The 20,328-nt window shown below is 33.9% G+C and overlaps 1 protein-coding gene across 5 annotated transcripts in view; it reads right to left on the reverse strand.

Moving 5' to 3' along the window:
* Positions 1-427: 427 nt before the first annotated feature.
* Positions 428-20,328, reverse strand: part of LOC105219847 (protein Wnt-1) — a 37,316-nt gene continuing 17,415 nt past the window's right edge. For all 5 annotated transcript variants that reach the window (XM_054227293.1, XM_054227292.1, XM_054227291.1 and 2 more), the window contains 3 exons: positions 2,266-2,486; positions 1,619-2,013; positions 428-1,419 (listed from right to left, as the gene is read on the reverse strand). In XM_054227293.1, the coding sequence (XP_054083268.1) occupies positions 958-1,419; positions 1,619-2,013; positions 2,266-2,486 (1,078 nt within the window). In that variant the 3' untranslated portion in view covers positions 428-957. The remainder of the gene's footprint in view (positions 1,420-1,618; positions 2,014-2,265; positions 2,487-20,328) is intronic.

Below are 20,328 nucleotides of genomic sequence, written 5' to 3' on the forward strand. Positions count from 1 at the left end.
AGTTATGACACTGTATAGGTTATCGGTTTTCACCATTTTGTGGGCGTGGCTGTGGACCGATTTTGCCCATCTTCGAAGGGTGCCAAGGAATATGTGTTCCAAGTTTCATTAAGATATTTTAATTTTTACTCAAGTTATCGCTTGCACGACAGACGGATGGACAGACGGACAGACAGACATCCGGATTTCATCTCCACTCGTCATCCTGATCATTTATATATATATAACCCCATATCTAACACTTTTATTCCTTGGTGACACAAACAACCGTTATGTGGACAAAACTGTAATACTCTGTGCAACTTGTTGCGAGAGTATAATAAATATGAATAAATATAAAATGGTATGTTCACTTATCTGAAAACAAAATTCTAATGGTTAGGATAAAAGCATCAGTGTAACTACTTAAGTAAGGCTGAACAATCTGTTTGTTATAAAAATGCTTTTAATTTTGGATCAAGAATTAATATTAATAATAATAGCATATGAAGTTGATTTTAATTTAAAATTTCGCTTTTATTTACACAAAAATTGCTGAAATTAATTTTTTAGATTTGTATCTGAATTTCAAAATATAGACCTGAAATGTATCACATAACAAATTTTAATAATAACAGAAGTAATTTACATTCTCAAGTTCCTAAACATTGCAAAAAATTCTTTCCTTTTCTAATTTAAAATTTTGATATCCATGTCACTTTCGCTTTCAAAAATTATTTAATAGAATAGGTTATGGAGAGATCATCAAAATAATTGTAAAAATAAATGTAAAAACACCACAAATGTTCCTGGATGCCCGTAAAATGAACTTGATAAATATAACTGACACTCTCAAAATTATAAAAAAACATTTATTATAATATATTATTACAAAAGGCAAGCAATCATTTGTCATGTGAATTTGGCTGAAGATATGTACGTATATAAACTTAATAGATTTTGGCTAAATAATTGTTGTTATAAGCATGTGTTTGATATTCTTTGTTCCAAGCATTTTTCGCAGGTTACTTCACAACACCATTTAAAAATACATTTACAGTTAACCCAATCTGATATAATGCGACGCTTATAACCTCGACTGCAACAGAGCGATTCACATCCATCTAGTCCAATAGAAGTTGCATTGCATTCACGTTCTTGAGTCCCAACGACTCCGAATGTTGCATTTGGTACACAAAAGTTCAAAGAGTCATCTGAGTAAACGAGATGGTATTTCGTAAAGTGATTCTTTATGTTGCCATCAGGGATAAAACTATTGCCATCATTACGCAGAATTACTTTAAAAGCGGTATCGAATGTCCTACGAAGCTTTTCGGCTACTTCTCGAAATGGAGGCATTTTGAGCCAACAGGTTCGCATTGTGCAAGAGCCCGAAAGTCCATGACATTTGCACTCAACCCGCATCGATTCTCGAAGAGTCTGTAAATAAAAAACATATTTATAATACTTAATATATCAATTATAGCCTTATACTTATACTGATATTAGCAAAATGTTCTAGTTTTAGAATAATTGATTTTAAATTATTTGTTTTCCAACGCTTACTTAAAACATTCCACCATGTGCTAAAAAATTTATCTATTTTTCCTGATTTTACTATAATTTTTTGTATACATACTAAGCGCCCTGCAGCGTTATTATGTAGTTTGACCAGTGTTCTGAGGTCTCTGCGGTGACGATATTTCGAGTCAAGAAATTGGCGGGATTTCGCAAAACCAAAATGTATATTGTCGCTGCAACCTCCCCATTCCCATTCTCCTTCCGGTAATGTAATTTTTCGTAACATTTTACGCTTCCGCGTTTCTGAATTTTGATGTCTACAGTTGTTGTTACACCCGGACACTATAGGTTTTTGATGAATTTGCATTGCCACAGATTGACGTCCATTCATTTGAAGCAAATGACTTTTATCACACGCGCATTCGATCACTTTGCCCATGGAACATGCTTTGGTAACGGAATATGTTACTCCAGCTGAAGTAATTGCATTAATAAAACCAGTTTCCCGAGTATCTGAAAGACAACTATCCGAATTAATTATGACATTAAAAATTTTATTTTTCTACTTTATATTTAGTAACATTCTTTAAATTAGTTTTTCTTTAAGTAGTTGCAACTAAAAAATATATAATGTATGTATATTGTATCAAATGTTACAAGTAAACAAACTGTAAGTACAAGTATACAAATATATATGTATGTATGTAATTAAGCATATGCATTGTTTTGAGCAGAAATGATAACTTAATATTAAATTATGCTAACCTCTCATTAATATTTTCCTCATACTTCTGCGTTGAGTGGTACAATTCCAACGATGATTTCTCAGCTGAAATTCACATTCTCGGAAGCCCAGATTTACACCGATGATGATCTCTTTTAAAAGGGCAGAATCGTGCCGGCATATCTCTGCCAGTTTGCCGCGGAGGCGACGTGCTTTTTTACACATTATCGCCGGTTCGAGAAGCATATTTGTGCCTTCGGCCCTATTGCCATGCGCATTGTAGTTTGTATAAGAAATGTCAACGAAATTAATATTAAATTGGCAAATACACGTGTAAATAAACCAAACTTTCATATAGAAAATGTAAACAAAGTAGTACTTTATTGTAAGAAATGTGCATTCATAATTTGTATGAAAAGGTAAAGGTGGAATAATTTCGGTCGGAATAAAACTGCAAACACTATGCAAAGTGTGCAGAGATGCAATCATCAATTTTTCTTATAAATTAGTACATATAAATACATAGTTTGAGGACAGTTAATGCTATATAAACATTGTAATATTTTCGTCTTCTGACTAATTAACAAATCACATAGTTAAACATATTGGTAAAATAGTGTCGATCTGTATTTCCTATTTCTTCATTTCTTGCTTAAAAAATTCTATATACTTGATAATTCGCCAGCTTAGATTCACGTTATAAAACAGAATATTGTGCGAAATACAAAGTATTCCGATTCATTCAGGTATAGGTGTTAAATTAACATAAACTAATGTGAAATAAAATATAAATTAGGTTTTCTACACTTTTATTCCTGAATTTCAGCTAGCATAATACCACTGGAACACCGAATAAATAATTATCTGTTTTATTACACAATTATTACAATTTACTTATTTTTACAGTTACTCATATACATCTTTTTCATAAATAAGAGTAAGTGCAACACTCGGGTGGACATTGGACAAAACTATATTTGAGATAGGATATTGAGACATAAGAAAAAAATGCATTCTCCGATTTTCTAAGTTAGCCTAAAAAATGGGAATACAGTAGAACTTCTCTAACTCAAATCACCATAATCCACAAAAAAACTTCGAGTTACAGAAACTTCGAGTTATAGAAATTTTCATTAAAACTCACATTTTTTTAAAGAGCTATAAAATATAGATTTACCAGCAGTTTTAGTTATTTACTTCGCAAAAAGTTTTATTTAAATACATTAACACATGTATTCTGTAATTTTGTTTGTTGCAGTTTGCTTTTGTTTGGCTCTTGACGTCTGTATCCAATGCTTTTGTTACACTATTTATGAAATCTATCGGTGTAATATCATATTTTTGTTTGTCTCCGTACGAATACAGGGACTCCTTTAAAATTCTATCTCTATAGTAAAATTTTAAATTTTGTATTACTCCCTGGACGAAAAGTTTGTTTGTTTGTTTTATGGAAGGAAATTTGTAGGAAATTTGACTTCTATTGCCAATTTGAGAGTTCGAGTTATGGAGAACATCGAGTTATAGAAGTTTGAGTTATGGAAGCAAATTTGTATGAAATTTGATTTCTAAACGCTATTGCTAATTCAAAAGTTCGAGTTATGGAGATCTTCGACTTCGGTTGATTTTATGGCTCAAGCTTATAAGACAGATGATATGCAGTGTCAAACTTAGATTGTCGAAAAAAAAATACAAATTTTATATATCGAAAAATACTGGACACCTTATAGCATCTGTCACGTAAGCTTGAGCGTAAAAATTTATACACCATTGAATTAAGAAAAATATTGTAGTTAACTAGTAAATAAAAGTCTAACTATATATGCTCTTAAGGATTATTAGCGCACTTACATTTGTATGTACATATATATTTCCTGAAGAGAATTCAATTTCATGTATTAACATTAACAAACGCTTTTCAATAAAGGTTAAGAAAGCTCCGCCTATTTTGAACCGAACATATTAATATGCACATATTTATGTAATCAACAGAGGTAACTTATTTTATGTGAACAAGTATGTGCACTATTACAAACATACACTTGTTAATATGTCTTAATTGTGAATTTGATTATTATATCTTTTTTTATATTTATGTGCATCCACTCATGCATAGAGGTATGGGCGCTTCCATGTAAGACAAGTACGAATATAAATATGTACATATATACATGCATGGAGATGAACATTAAATATCTCAAACGTTGTCATGTTTAAATTTTAGACTTATTCAGTTTCGTTTCATGGTGGCAAATTAGCAAATTAACATGTTGCACACTGAGCAGAACGAGTTTGTCAACAGTGCATTATCAAAGATCCACCGCTCATTAGCATGGCTGTAGGTGGTTTCACGACCCAGAGGCGGACTATTATATACCCATAAATATTTACCTGCCACCGGTAATCAAAGAATTTATTGATGAATAGCTTTTATGTGACATTAGCATATACTTATGTACATCCTCCAATGGATTTTCATTTTTTCGAAGTTTTTACAACTTAATCAACCATTGAATTGGTTTTTACGACCGCTACTACGCAAATATTGTATGTTTGTGTTTGGTTGCATACAAAAGGTTTACATTCTTACATGGGAAGAAATTATGATGGCAAAATTTGGAACTTTGAACTGTTAGGTAATAAGGTAAGGAAAAACATCAACCATTCAACAAAACATGCCCACTAAATATAATGGAAATATTTGGAACCCAAATTTATCAAATTGGTCAAAAATGTATCAGATAAAACTTTTTTTTTTTAAGTTTACGGTGCCAAATCATAGCTCAGTGTTTTCACTGGTGCACAAGCATGATGCTATCGTTATTGTATGGTCTGTGCGTATTTATTACCCGATTGCTTTATTTTGACTCTAATATGAGATATTAAACGAAAAATCTTCACAAAGTTTTCTTGTCTAAGTATTTAGGAGGTATGAACATTGAACGTATTAGAGGGCGAAGCTCATCTATAATACTAAACTTCGTAATTTTATCATGATATTTCAGTTTCATAGACGAATGGACAGACAGAAATGTATACAGAACTATTCTCATTCAAACTGAGCATTGTGATTTACATACATAACTTATGTCTATTTGATCAAAAGCGCTATGATATTAAAGGATTTACTGTTTAAAGTACTGGTTTAATGAAGAAATGCGTTCTCATCAATTAACGTTATATTTAGCCGTATAGTGAAAAGTTAAGGATTGATTTAAAAGGAAAGGTATAAATACAATTATATATTTTTGGAAGTATTGATTTGAATATTCGCTGGTATAAGCAAAAGTCTTCATATATGTTTTATTGTGTATGTAATGAAAATTTCTCAACTGTTTGAATATGCACTTATCAAGCAAATCAAACATCGGTCCGCACTTTCATGCTGTTCCCATCGATTCTTTTCTTCATGTATTTCTATATTACGACTGCCAATGTATACACGTGAGCATGTTTGTTAACCGGCTGAGGATGTGACGGAAGTCATAAAAGCCATTGAGGGAATTATGCGCTTAGTGGAGATCAGCGGCACTTGCCACACAGGCATTTCATAAGCAAATATTTACGCGCAGCACTAAACACTGGCGAGCCACAAGTTATTCCACTTGCACTTATGTACCTCTCAAAACACTTAACTATCGCACAAACATTCGTATGCTTACAGTAATAACTATATTTGCAGATGCCCGTATGCATAGCTGTGTACATTAAAAATGTACTATACTATCGTGGCCATATTCATATAGGATTATACAGAATGAATGTTTGTATAATATATTACGTTCGATGAATTGAAGTGTAAAATTATATTTGAATTGTGGCGACTCCTAATAAATAGAAGGTTAAATTAAGACATACGGGACAATGAATTTTATGATGCACAACTTTTCGTATTTTGTTAGAAATTTATTTATTGTATATTAACTGATTCTAAATTTTCACATTTTTTACTCCCACAACTCAATTAGTTCGAAATAGATATAGCAAAATGATCAGAAAGAGGATATTATTTCTGGATACCCTGTCGGACAATACCGTTAATTGAAAAAAGATTTAATTCTATCGCATATATCTGAAAATACAACTCAAATAAATGAAACGAAAGTATATAATAATTTAGTATTGCTTAGTTGTGAAGATTACATAAATATGTATCGCTCATTTACTTGAATAGTGTCATAACACAAAAAACACAATTTTTGAGTTGAGTATGACGTTCTTAAACTTATTATGTTGCATTAGTTTTTAACCACAATAACGACACTTCTCAGTTGTGCCAGAATTAGTTATAATTTTTTTACGAAATAATGACATATTTTGTGTTCCAACACATATTGTGAAAAGGTGAATTTGATTTTCTTTTCAGAAAGAACGACACACTTTGTATTACAACCAAAGTGTATTCAACAAAGTGAACTAAGTATTTGACATACCCGTTTTTGACAATAAAATAGTAAACAATTCACGTATTTATTTACATTAACCCGTCTTTTTTATCTTGAACAATATAATATATATTGATAAAATTGTTTGCAATTTGTCAGTTGGAGCACAAAACATTAGTAAATTGCTTCCATGAGTTGTTTTGCATAAGCAGAAAGTATTCGGCATTTTCTTTTATTCATTTAAAAAATATTTTTTTTTGGTTTGAAATTAGTTTACTTTTGAATTTCAAAATTTAATTTTTGAATAAATGTAAGGGTTAAATCAATGGCAACGAACATGTCAAATTGGGGTAAAAAAAATGAAATGTCATATACTTAGTTCACTTTGTTGAATACACTTTGATTACAACGATATTGGTGAAAAATTAATTAAATTTTTCAGATTGCTTTTTTTCAGCAAAAACTACACATTTGACTTATGACGTCGGAATTGATTTATATTTTTCACAAATAACAACATAACTCAAAGTGGGTCACATTTATGCTCAAGAAAAAGCATTAGTACACTCTATTTGGTCCATTTATGCTCAACATTGTATTTAAAATATTACAGGCCACTAGATTTGTCAATAAACTGATGGCATTTTTCTATATTTGCTAAATAAGAGACAATTGAAAACTTTAAATCGCTTTCCTGAAAAATCGACTTTTTTGAGTTGTGACACTATTCAAGTAAATGAGCGATATGTCTGAGTTAACACCAAATTTGACCGATATATTCGGCACAAAGCCCACTAGAATAACGAAAATCATTATATTTGGTTTATGGGGGCTGGAGTCATTGCTTGACTGATTTCAACTATTTTTTTTCATCAAGCTACACTATATCAAAAATTATATATTCACTTAATTTTGCTAAGATATCTTAGAGAAGCTATTGACCTGATTTTGCCCATTTTTGGCACAGAAGTGCACTATACATTATAAGAAAAACATATCATATCAAACATTTTCTGAATTATTTGACGGAAATCAATATCATCTGTTGACTCAGAAGGCACTTTGTTTTTTTGCTCTAAATTATCAATTATCAGATTGTGCTATATGCAAATTTTGTTAATTTTCAGAAATTAATCAATTATGTATAATATTTAAAAAAAAAATATTATAAAACAAGTAAGGATGGGCTAAGTTCGGGTGTAACCGAACATTTTATACTTTCTCAATTTATATATTTACCTTTATTTATATTATATAATACACTATTTGACCCACATATTCGTCATATATATTGTATAAAGTCCATTGAAAGATGGAAACCATAATATTAGGTTAGAAGCACCGAGGTCCTCGTGTTCGATATGTGGGGCCTTAAAATCCATGGTCCGATTTCGGCGATTTTTAGAATGGGGCTGCCACACTATAAACATAGTATTTGTGCAAAGTTCTGCACCGATATCTTCACTAGTGCTTACTTTATATATTGTAAAGTAAACGATTCAGATCGTCTTCAAAGTTCTGGTATATAGGAAGTAGGCGTGATTGTGAAGCGATTTGGCCAATTTTCACAACATATCATTAGGATGTAAGGAAACTATTACAAACCAAGTTTCATTGAAATCGGTCGAGTAGTTCCTGAGATATGGTTTTTGACCCATAAGTGGGCGACGCCACGCCCATTTTTCATTTTGTCAAAAAATCTGAGTGTAGCTTCTATCTGCCATTTCCTATGTGAAATTTAGTGTGTCTGACGTTTTTGGTTATTGAGCTAACCCACTTTTAGTAATTTTCAGCCTAACCTTTGTATGGGAGTGGGGCGTGGTTATTATCCGATTTCTGTAATTTTTGGACTGTATACGGAAATGGCTAAAAAAACGACTGCAGAAAGTTTGGTTTATATAGCTCTATTGGTTTGCGAGATATATACAAGAAACCTATTTGGGGGCGGGGCCACGCCCACTTCCACAAAAAAATTACATCCAAATATGCCTCTTCATAGTGCGATCCTTCATACAAAATTTTATTTCCATAGCTTTATTTATGGCTTAGTTATGGGACTTTATGTGTTTTCGGTTTTCGCTATTTTGTGGGCGTGGCAGTGGTCCGATTTTGCTGATTTTCGAACTAAACCTTCTTGTGGTGCCAAGGAACACGTGTTCCAAGTTTCATTAAGATATCTCAATTTTTACTCAAGTTACAGCTTGCACGGGCGGACGGACAGACGGACGGACAGACAGACATCCGGATTTGAACTTTTCTCGTCACCCTGATCATTTTGATATATATAACCCTATATCTAACTCGTTTAGTTTTAGGACCTACAACCAACCGTTATGTGGACAAAACTATAATACTCTCGTAGCAACTTTGTTGCGAGAGTATAAAAATATTTGAAAATTACCAGGAACAAATGTTAAAGATGTGGTTTTTTGAAGGCACTTCGCCGTTTTAGTAGCATAATACTTTATGTAACAGGCGCAAAGTGCGTACTGCATCTGAGCCATTTTAGTAGTAGATAATTGAGGTAACCGACGTGAAATAATCACCTAATTATACTCTCGCAACCTGTTGCACAGAGTATAATAGTTTTGTTCACATAACGGTTGTTTGTGTCACCAAGAAATATAAGAGTTAGATATGGGGTTATATATACATAAATGATCAGGATGATGAGTAGATTTGAAATCCGGATGTCTGTCCGTCCGTCTGTCCGTCCGTCCGTCTGTCCGTCTGTCCGTCTGTCCGTGCAAGCGATAACTTGAGTAAAAATTAAGATATCTTAATGACACTTGGAACACATGTTCCTTGGCACCCTGAGGAGGTTGCTTTCGAAAATGGTCCATGGCAAAATCGGTCCACTGCCACGCCCACAAAATGGTGGAAACCGAAAACCTATACAGTGTCATAACTAAGCCATAAATAAAGTTATGAAAATGAAATTTGGAACATAGGATCCCATTAGGGAGGGGCACATTTGGATGTAACTTTTTTGGAAAAGTGGGAGTGACCCCGCCCCCAAATAGGTTTTTTGTATATAACTCGCAAACCAATAAAGCTATATAAGCCAAATTTTCTGCAGTCGTTTCTTTTAGCCATTTCCTTATACAGTCCAAAAATGAAAGAAATCGAATAATAACCACGCCCACCTCCCATACAAAGGTTTGTTTGAAAATTACTAAAAGTGGGTTAACTCACTAACGAAAAACGTCAGAAACACTAAATTTCACATAAGAAATGGCAGATGAAAGCTACACTCAGATTTTTTTACAAAATGGAAAATGGGCGTGGCGTCGCCCACTTATGGGTCAAAAACCATATCTCAAGATCTATTCGACCGATTTCAATGAAATTCGGTATATAACACTTTCTTGACACCCTGATGACCCGAGTGGAATATGGGCGAAATCGGTTCACAACTACGTCTACTTCCCATATAACTCAATTTTGAATTCCATCTGATTCGTTCACTTTATAATGTATTCATAAGGAACCAATGAAGCTAGCCAAAATAAAACTTTACACAAATATTGTATTTTAGCTGTGACATTACTTGTGGAAAAATTGTCAAAATCGGATCATGGTTTTACAAGGCCCCTGATTTCGAACATGAAGAACTCAGTGCCTAAGGTTAATTTTTCACTGAAAATATAGGTAAATCCCTCAGATATTTTAATGTAATTCATTCCCTCTGAATTTTTTTCTTATAACAGTTTCTCTCTGTACCTGAAATGGTAAAAATCGGGTCATAACTTCCCCCAGATCCCATATACGTAATTATAAGTAATATTAAATTAAGTGAGCGTATAGTCTTCGATACATTGTATCCTGGTGGTGAAAACGAGTGAAATCGGTTTAGGAATTAATAGTCCCCATATACTATTTATGATGATATTCGTTATTCTATTGAACTTTATACCAAATATATGGGTCGACTTGTGTTATCTATATAAAATTACATCATTAAATTGCGAGAGCATAAAATGTTCCGTTACACCCGAACTTAGCCCTTCCTTACTTGTTTTTTTCTTCATTCCATTCCATTTTTGTACAAGGTACAATCCTCTACAAGAGTGTACAGCTCCTGGCGTACGCCGATGATATTGATATCATCGGAAGCAACAACCGCGCCGTTTGTTCTGCTTTTTCCCGCATGGATAAGGAGGCGAAGCGAATGGGTCTGGAGGTGAATGAGGACAAGACGAAATATCTCCTGTCATCAAGCAAACAGTCGGCGCATTCGCGTCTTGGCTCCCACGTCACTGTTGACAGTCATAACTTCGAGGTCGTAGATAATTTCGTATACCTGGGAACCAGCATCAACAACACGAACAATGTCAGCCTCGAAATCCAGCGCAGAATAACTCTTGCCAACAGGTGCTACTTTGGACTGAGTAGGCAATTGAACAGTAAAGTCCTCTCTCGACGAACCAAAATCAAGCTCTACAAGTCGCTTATCATTCCCGTCCTGCTCTACGGTGCAGAAGCTTGGACGATGTCAACATCAGATGAGACGACACTAGGAGTTTTCGAGAGGAAAATTTTGCGCAAGATTTATGGTCCTCAGAACATTGGCAACGGCGAATACCGCAGACGATGGAACGATGAGCTGTACGAGTTATACGACGACATTGACATAGTTCAGCGAATAAAAAGACAGCGGCTACTATGGCTAGGTCATGTTGTCCGAATGGACGAAAACACTCCAGCACTGAAAGTGTTGGATGCAGTACCCGCCGGAGGAAGCCGAGGAAGGGGAAGGCCTCCACTCCGTTGGAGGGACCAGGTGGAGAGCGACCTGGTTAAACTTGGGATTTCCAACTGGCGCCGAACTGCGAAGGAGAGAGAGAGGTGGCGCACTATCGTCGATTCGGCTATAACCGGCTAAACGGTTGCAACGCCAATCACATTCCATTTTTATCACAATTTCTTTGTATGTATGGGTAAAAAATGTAAGGTTTGTTATTTGGGTTTATACAATGACCGCAAACTAAAGATTATCTCGAACAATGTGAAGGGTAATGGAGGCCAATTTGAGGTAATATTCTATATTATTATTTCCAATTGACAACCTCATCCATTGCCCACATAGGATTGGTGATCCCTGTTGTAGTTAACGAGATGCTTTCGAACTAAATTAATTTCAATTCAACCTAGGAATGAGGAATTCCTCATTTAAGCCAAAATAATGGCAGCCGACAGATGACCCGGAAATGTAGGCTTGGTTCGTATTATTATTATTATTTCCTTGCGTTTCCATATAATTATATGCAAGCGAAGGATCTATGATATACTCGGCATTTTGATATATGTATATACTGAAACTTTGCCAATTCGAATGATTTTATCGCATTGACATTACACGAATTGGCAAAATTTTTGATACAAACGTGATATGTTATCGTGAGCACAGTGCCTGCAAATAGAAAATGTGTTCATCTATGCTTTCCACTGAACAGAAAGACAAGACCGTAATAAAAACTTCGAACTCTATATTAGAGTTTGTTTGGCTTCGTGGAAAGAAGACGAATATGTTTTATAATTGTCAACACAGCCTGACATGCAAACCACAGAGGCTTAAAAAAAATAAAGCCTGCCAGTACTCTTAGACCACATTGAATACCCTGGTTGCAACCTACAGCAACAGTTCATTTGCCATTGAACATTTTGTACCTTATGCTTGATGTCACTGCTTTAACTTCTTATATTGTGATAAAGCAAGAAATCTAATAAACATAATAATAATAATCTAATAAATCTACATTAGAATTTGCAGCACAATTAAAAATACCCCATATTGTAAAACGTGAGTAATTCCCAGGAAATATGACAGACCAGAAATCAGAAAGACAATGCAAAAATTTGATATACACATGTATGTAGATGTTTTATGTAAATATGTCAAACACATTTAAACATGCAACTTCGAACTAAAATATATACCAATTATATTCATATCCATTTACCGAATCAATCTTCAACTTCCGTGGTCGCAAAAGCATATAATATACCAAACTTGATATGTTTAAAATAAATACGTTATGTTATAAATACTTAATCTATGGTGAAGAAACAAAAACCTGAACTTATCATGTCTATCTAGTCGCAAATTACAACTACATAACCAGTTTTTATATTTTAAGTTTTATACACGAGAACGAACTAATCCATTGTATAATCAATACTACTTATAAAAGTGTAACACTATCTTTCACCTTGTGAATCCATTTTGGTGGATAAAGTCATATAAATTCAAGTGTGGAAAGTTTTTGACTGCCATTCACCCGGGAGTGACCTGGAACGATTCTACGACTTCTGGTTTCAGATCAAGTACTATCTGTGTAGCAGAAAGCGAACACCTTAAAACCACTCACCCCCATGATTGTGCGAAGGTTTTGAGAACCATAACATAACAAAATAATTTCCCAATGAAGAACCAAACAGAGCCACAACATATATCCTGTGTTCTAGACATGCCTGTGTTCCAAAAATTGACTCAGATATATTTGGAGCAGAGAAGAACGCGCGTCAACGAACTAAAGCAAGGTTCGGCATCAAAAAGCTGAAATCGTAACTGACAGCCGAGCCACATCAGCATCTCGATATAAGGAAACTGTGTAACGGCATATTAAACTTACTACATACCGCTGCAGCAGAAACAATTGGATTTCCACAAGGCTTAAAAACGGGCTCGTACGGCGAGGATTGCCGCTTCGCAGTGGAGTAAAGCGACTGCCTATTTCGAAAAGACGTAAAAAGAAAAGGACCAAAATGCGTGAGTAAGAAGAAGAAAATTTGAAGACCGGAGCATTCTCATGCAGGAACCAAGAAGGAAATTTGGACGCAGATGTCCAGTGTATATTAAGGAGGGAACACTTCTCCAATATACTGAATGGCAGTGAAAGTGCGATACCAGGAGATGTCCCGAATCGATGTCATATCATCATATCATGATATAGAAAATAATAAGAGCTGCAGATCAATAATAGTGTTCTACGCCGATGATATTTATATCATTGGCCTCAACAACCATTTCGTTAGTTCTGCTTTTTCCAGACTAAATAAGGAAGCGAAACGTCGATGGCACTTGAAGTTTTCGAGAGAAAGGTTTTGTAAGAGTTATATGAAGACATTGACATGCGATTAAAAATGAAGTGAGGTCGCTCTCTAGGTCATGTTGTCCGAATGTATGAAAACATTCCAGCTTTGAAAGTGTTCGATGCAGAACCCACCGGGGTCGCTTGGTATTTTCAATGGGCGCCAAATTGCGCAAAAAGGATACAAATATCGGGCTATTATTGATTCGGGAATAATCGCTTAAGTTTACATACTCACATCCATTTTCATCGTGTATGATAGAATAATAAGGGAAATGTATCTAGTAGTATTGGCTTATATAGCTTTAGCAGCCTGCGAGATATGTAAAATAAACCACTTAGGGGTAACACCCACTTACCCAAAAAAATTACGTCTGCATATGCCCCTCCTTGCTGTAATCTTCTGCACTTAATTAAACTTTTACAGCTTTAGTTATTAACGACATTTTGTGGGCGTGGTATACGTCTATTTGCAATAGCAACCCCCCACAGTGCCAAGGAGTATGTTTGGTTTATCAAGATATCTAAGTTTTACTCAAGTTACCGCATGCACGGACAGGCGGACATCCGGATTACACACTTACATATATAAACCTATATATGTATAACTCGTTTAGTTTTAGGTGTAACGAACAACCGTTATGTGAACAAACTGATTATACTCTGTGCAACACGTTGCGTTATTGTTGATATTTCGAATTGATTTCTACGGAAGATACAGTTTTGATTTCTATTAAGTATTCGATTTTTTAAAGCTTTATTAGGTAGTTTCTTTTTAATGCTTTTCGATTTTATATGATTATTTTTTAACACTACAACAACAATAACAACTCCTTAAGTAAAAGTAATATCGAAGATGTTAACGTATCTAAGATATTAATCCTTTTATGTTACTAAAGTATGAAGTTATTTACAACTTTTAGTTATTTTCTACTGATTTGTTATGTCAAGTGATAAATCTTGATAACGGCATTTTCGCAAAACATAACAATATATATTTCAATGAACTTTCATGTCAGTTAATTGAAGTCGTTAAAAAATCGAAAGGAGTATGTAATACATTTGACTGATTTAAGTTCAACAAAATGCGTAGATATACAACTTAGCCGCAATAACTTTCTCTCGGTATAACCCAATATAATATATTTATATGAAGATGTGAGTACAAACGTATGTGGTTACGTTCAATGAATGTGATGTCTTAATTGCACACTAGGGTTAAGGTTTTCTTGTGTTTGCTTTTCTTCTAGGTTTAACAAGTATATAAAATTTGTATGAAGAATTGACATGCAGAAGATATTTAAGTTTTGTGTACATTATATGTACATACATATGTATCTCTATTTAAGTTACATGAGCATACCTATCGTCTTAAACGAATATATATACGTATTATGTGCGTTTCCCACAGTTGTGGTAAGTTGGGCTTTATACATTTGTGTGGGAGTTTTCCCCTTCATAGTTAGTTAAACATCTGATTCGTCTACGTGAAGTCACGTAACCGTCTAAATGTAATGTGTGCTAAAGTGCAATAAAACCAGTACATCACCGTTAAGTCGGCTTTCGTAAAAGGCATTTTTAGCTGTCCCAATACGCCAAACCCATATTTCACGTAGCCGTTTGTCTTAGTTGACAGAGAACATTTAAACGTCTACAGGCTTGCGTAAGGATATGATGCAAGAACTACTTAAAGTATAGTTCTGTCCAGCAAGATGTTTCTCATGAAATTGCCATAACAAATGCAAGAAAGTTTCGCATTAAGCACAAGATGGGAACATAGTCCCGCAAGTGAAGAACCTTATAGTGCATAACTGTTGTTAACTCGGAACTGTATTTTGTACAACGAATGTTTAAATATTAAATAAATAATTAAAATTATGCTTGTAGTATCTATATTTTTATACCAGTATTCAAAAGTACTCAAAGCTATAGACTGTATTAATAATGTTATTTATTAATATTAATCAAACTAGCCATGTATGTATGTATGTAATATAAAATTGGACTTATTCTAATAATATATTTTCATACATGTTGTTTTATTTTATGGTAATATTTTGTCCCACTTGAATAAATCCAATCTGAACCATCATGAGTGCAGCTCTTCTTTGCCATTTCTTCTGTACAATTTAGTGTTTCTGATGTTTTACGTTAGTGAGTTAACGCACTTTTAGTAATTTTCAACATAACCTTTGTATGCGAGGTCGGCATGGTCACTATCCGATTTGGACTATTTTCATGGTGTATAATGGGGTACGTTAGGGAACTGACTGGAAAAAAATAATTTACGCCCAAATATACCCCTTCCTAATTCGAATCACCATAATCCACAAACAAACTTCGAGTTATAGAGACTTCAAATTAAAGAATTTTCATTAAAGCTAAAAAAATTTTCCAAAAAGCAGTAAAATATATATTTATACCCAGTTTTATTTATTTAATTCGCAAAAAGTTTTATGTTCATACGTTAAAACATGTATTCTAAATTTTGTTTATTGCAGTTTGCAATTGTTTGGCTCTTGACGTTTGTATTCCATGCCTTTGTTACATGATTTATGCAATACATACATAAGTGTAATGTCATCCTTTTTGTTCGCCTCCATAAGATATAGAGGGACTCTTCTAAATTCTACCTCGATAGAAAAATTTTAAATTTTGTATTATGCCCTGACCAAAAAGTTCGATTTATGGAAGGAAATTTGTATGAAAGTTGCCTTCTTTGCCACTTCAAAAGTTCGAGTTATGGAGAACTTCGAGTTATAGAAATTCGAGTTATGGAAGGAAATATGTATGAAATTTGGCTTCTAAACGCTATTGCCAATTCAAGTGTTCGAGTTATGGAGATCTTCGAGTTATAGAAGTTTGAGTTATGGAAGTTCTACTGTATATATATCTTAATATATAAAAATCACGTGTCACGTTGTTTGTTTTCGATGGACTCCTAAACTACTGAACCGATTTTAATGAAATTTTTAACACTGTGTGCAGTTTGGTCCAACTTGAAAGATAGGATAGTTTATAACTCTCCTTATAGTCGCATTATTTATTTATTGCAAATTATTTGTTTATTATTAGCAAAGAGCTATCCACCAGTTGGTGGCGCTAAGTGCGCTATGTTACAGTAGATGGCGTTACATTCCTTTCTAAATTTTCATGGATTTAGGCTGTCATTACAAAAGCTGCCACTTGCTAAAAACATTAAATGAAAATGCGTTGTTTGAAGTTTATATTATTTGTGGTAAAGTTATACGAATCTATGACTTCCAATATTCTAAATTTAAGAAAAAATCACATACCGTGAAATAAATAAAGTTATGTACATATGTATGGTCAGACAAATAAGCAATGCTGCCACTCTTTTCCAGTAAATCTTCCTCGAATTTGGGAGATTTCAGAGGAATTTAGGAAATCGCAGAGTTGATTTCTGCATGTATTTCCTAAATGCAAAAAAAAATTCATTTATTTGCATTTAGGTATAGAATTTTGTATGGCTAATGCCCGGTTTCACAGTCCATACTTAAATTGTGCCTAAATAAAATCTTAGCTATGTATTGTTGCAAACTGAGTAGTCGTTTGCGTTTCACAGTCAATGCTTAATTTCTATAAAATTTTATTATGATATATGGCAACGTTATGGGCAACATATGTTTTACAAATGTCATTCATAAAAATATGTTTGAAATATTTAAACTATAACAGACAATACATAAATTTAAATCAAAAATTGATGAAAACAACAAAAGAACCCCAAATTTCATCACTAGCGAGTAGGAGCACCTATGGGAACTGAAGGAAAAGTATAAGCTGCTATTGAGTGCAAACGAACGGACACTTGCCCTATGCCACGAAAGATGTCGCTGAAAATTCAAAGCAAATTCAAAACAAAAATCAGCTGTTATTTAAGCATTGCTTAAGCCTCCCATTTTCAGTGCTTAAGCATAACCTAAGTATGAACACGCAATGCATTAAACTGCCAAACAATTTCTGCACTGTTGTTCACACAAAAATTTAATTGATTCAAAGTATTTTCCCGGATATACAAAATAGTTATTTAGATCATAACTGGCTCAGTGGGCGGGCTATTTTGGCAGCCAAAAATGTTGATGTTGACGAAATTAACTTGCAGATACAACAGTTGTTGCCAGGCGATCTGATGTCTTTTAAATCAATCGATACTGTTGTTGATGAAAATGTGTAAATTTTCCAACTGAATTTTTAAACTCTCAAGATATATCCGGAATGCCACCACATATTCTTCGGTTGAAGATTGGTTCAAATATTATTCTTCTGCGTAATTTGAATCCCCCTCGGTTATGCAACGGTACACGTTTGGTCATCAAAAAGTTAACAGGGAATATCCTTGAAGCAACCATTTTGACTGGAAAGTTTAAAGGAGAAGTGGTCCTGTTGCCCCGTATTCCAATGATACCGTCAGAATCTACGATACCATTCAGAAGACTACAGTTTCCTATTCGTTTAGCTTTTGCCATGTCCATTAATAAGTGTCAAGGCCAAACAATGTCCATTTGTGGGTTAGATTTGGATAATCCATGTTTTTCCCATGGGCAATTATATGTTGCATGCTCACGTGTGGGAAAACCATCAAATCTATTTGTGTTAGCTCGAGACAGGTCAACCAAAAATATTGTGCACCAATTAGTGCTAAGTTAAATTAAAACGTTTATAATTCAAAAAAATAAATACTACTATTAAAAATTAAGAATTCTCTTTCCTAAGATTACAAAATTAAATATTACATGTTATCAACTAACAATTTTGTAATTAACTTATTTGTTAAAAACTTGAATATAAAATCAAAAATGAACAATTTTATGAAAATTTGTGCTTATTATCAACTCTACGAAAATTTTCATCAATAATTTTAAAAATTTTGACCTCAAGTTCAAATCTCAATCCCGTGGATTTTTATACCAGATATATACTAAGGTTTCCGTCTTTATTCATAAATAATAATTTCACTGTAGTGAATAGTTTACTACAACACAGCAAATCTAAAAGTGAGGAAATGTTCATTCTGAGAATTCGAATGATTCAAACCGATTTATCGTTTAAGTTCAAAATTTTACAGTTTCATATGTACATACATAAATAGGTATGTATGTGTCATGTTAGCGTGTTGGAGATCCATCTTCTTTATTTGTTTACACGCTATACAACAAAACAAAGAACGAACTTCGCCAAAAATATTTAAATTGATTAGAGACGTTATTCCCTGAATATATTAACATTCCATACAAATAAATGGCCTTGAACAGAGTTCAAAAAGCGTTTTAACTATTTCAAATAAAAATTGGACGGGGCGAAGTTCGCCGGGTCAGCTAGTATATATATATATAACGCCATATATAACTCTTTTATTTCTGAGTGACACAAACAAATGTTATGTGGACAAAACTATAATATTCTATGCAACATGTTGCGAGAGTATAAAAATTAAATAAAGCTCTAGCTGTGCTGGAGCTTTGCGGAAAATTCTATATAGTACTTTTTCTTTGTTTCTTGTGAAATAATGGAGCCTTTGTACCTTACTTATAATACGTACTAATTGATAGTACATATAAGAATGCTCCAGTTGCAATTAGCATGTACATACACATGGCAGAGTGTTTACCTTCTTCGGTAGACCAATCCACCTTCATATGTGAATACATTGAAACAACTAGGGAAGAGTTATGTTCGAGTTTAAGCGAACATTATACATTCTCACAATTAGCAATAATAAAAACGTGTGAACTATTTAGGAATGTCTACAAACTTTATTACAAAAATTTTACTTTAGAATTAAGCATTCGTGATTAGGAAAAAATATTAACCGATTGACCTAATAATATATAATATATTTTAAAATCAACATAAAACCAGTAAGAAAAGGTTAAGTTCGGGTGCAACCGAACATTTTATACTCTCGCCATTTATTGATCCATATATTCGGCATAAACTCCAATAGAAAAACGAAAATCATCATATGTAGTATATGAGGGCTGAGGTAATTCCTAAACCGGTTACTCTCATTTTTACCACCAACATACGTTGTATACAAAATTATATGCTCAATTAATTTGATTAAGATATTTTACATATTAACCGATTTATAAGCTTTTAAGTTCATCGTATTTTTTAAAACCCCATAATTAGGTATATGGGAGCTAGGAGAAGTTTTTTTTATACTCTCGCAACAAAAGTTGCTACGAGAGTATTATAGTTTTGTTCACATAACGGTTGTTTGTAACACCTAAAACTAAAAGAGTTAGATATAGAATCATATATACCAAAGTGATCACGATGACGAGTAGATTTGAAATCCGGATGTCTGTCCGTCCGTCCGTCTGTCCGTTTGTCCGTCTGTGCAAGCTGTATGTATGTATGTGATTGGCGTTGCAACCGTTTAGCCGGTTATAGCCGAATCGACGATAGTGCGCCACCTGTCTCTCTCCTTCGCAGTTCGGCGCCAGTTGGAGATCCCAAGTGTAACCAGGTCGCTCTCCACCTGGTCCCTCCAACGGAGTGGAGGCCTTCCCCTTCCTCGGCTTCCTCCGGCGGGTACTGCATCGAACACTTTCAGGGCTGGAGTGTTTTCGTCCATTCGGACAACATGACCTAGCCAGCG

Source organism: Zeugodacus cucurbitae, chromosome 3, assembly GCF_028554725.1.
Source record: "Zeugodacus cucurbitae isolate PBARC_wt_2022May chromosome 3, idZeuCucr1.2, whole genome shotgun sequence".
Classification (NCBI taxonomy): Eukaryota; Metazoa; Arthropoda; class Insecta; order Diptera; family Tephritidae; genus Zeugodacus; species Zeugodacus cucurbitae.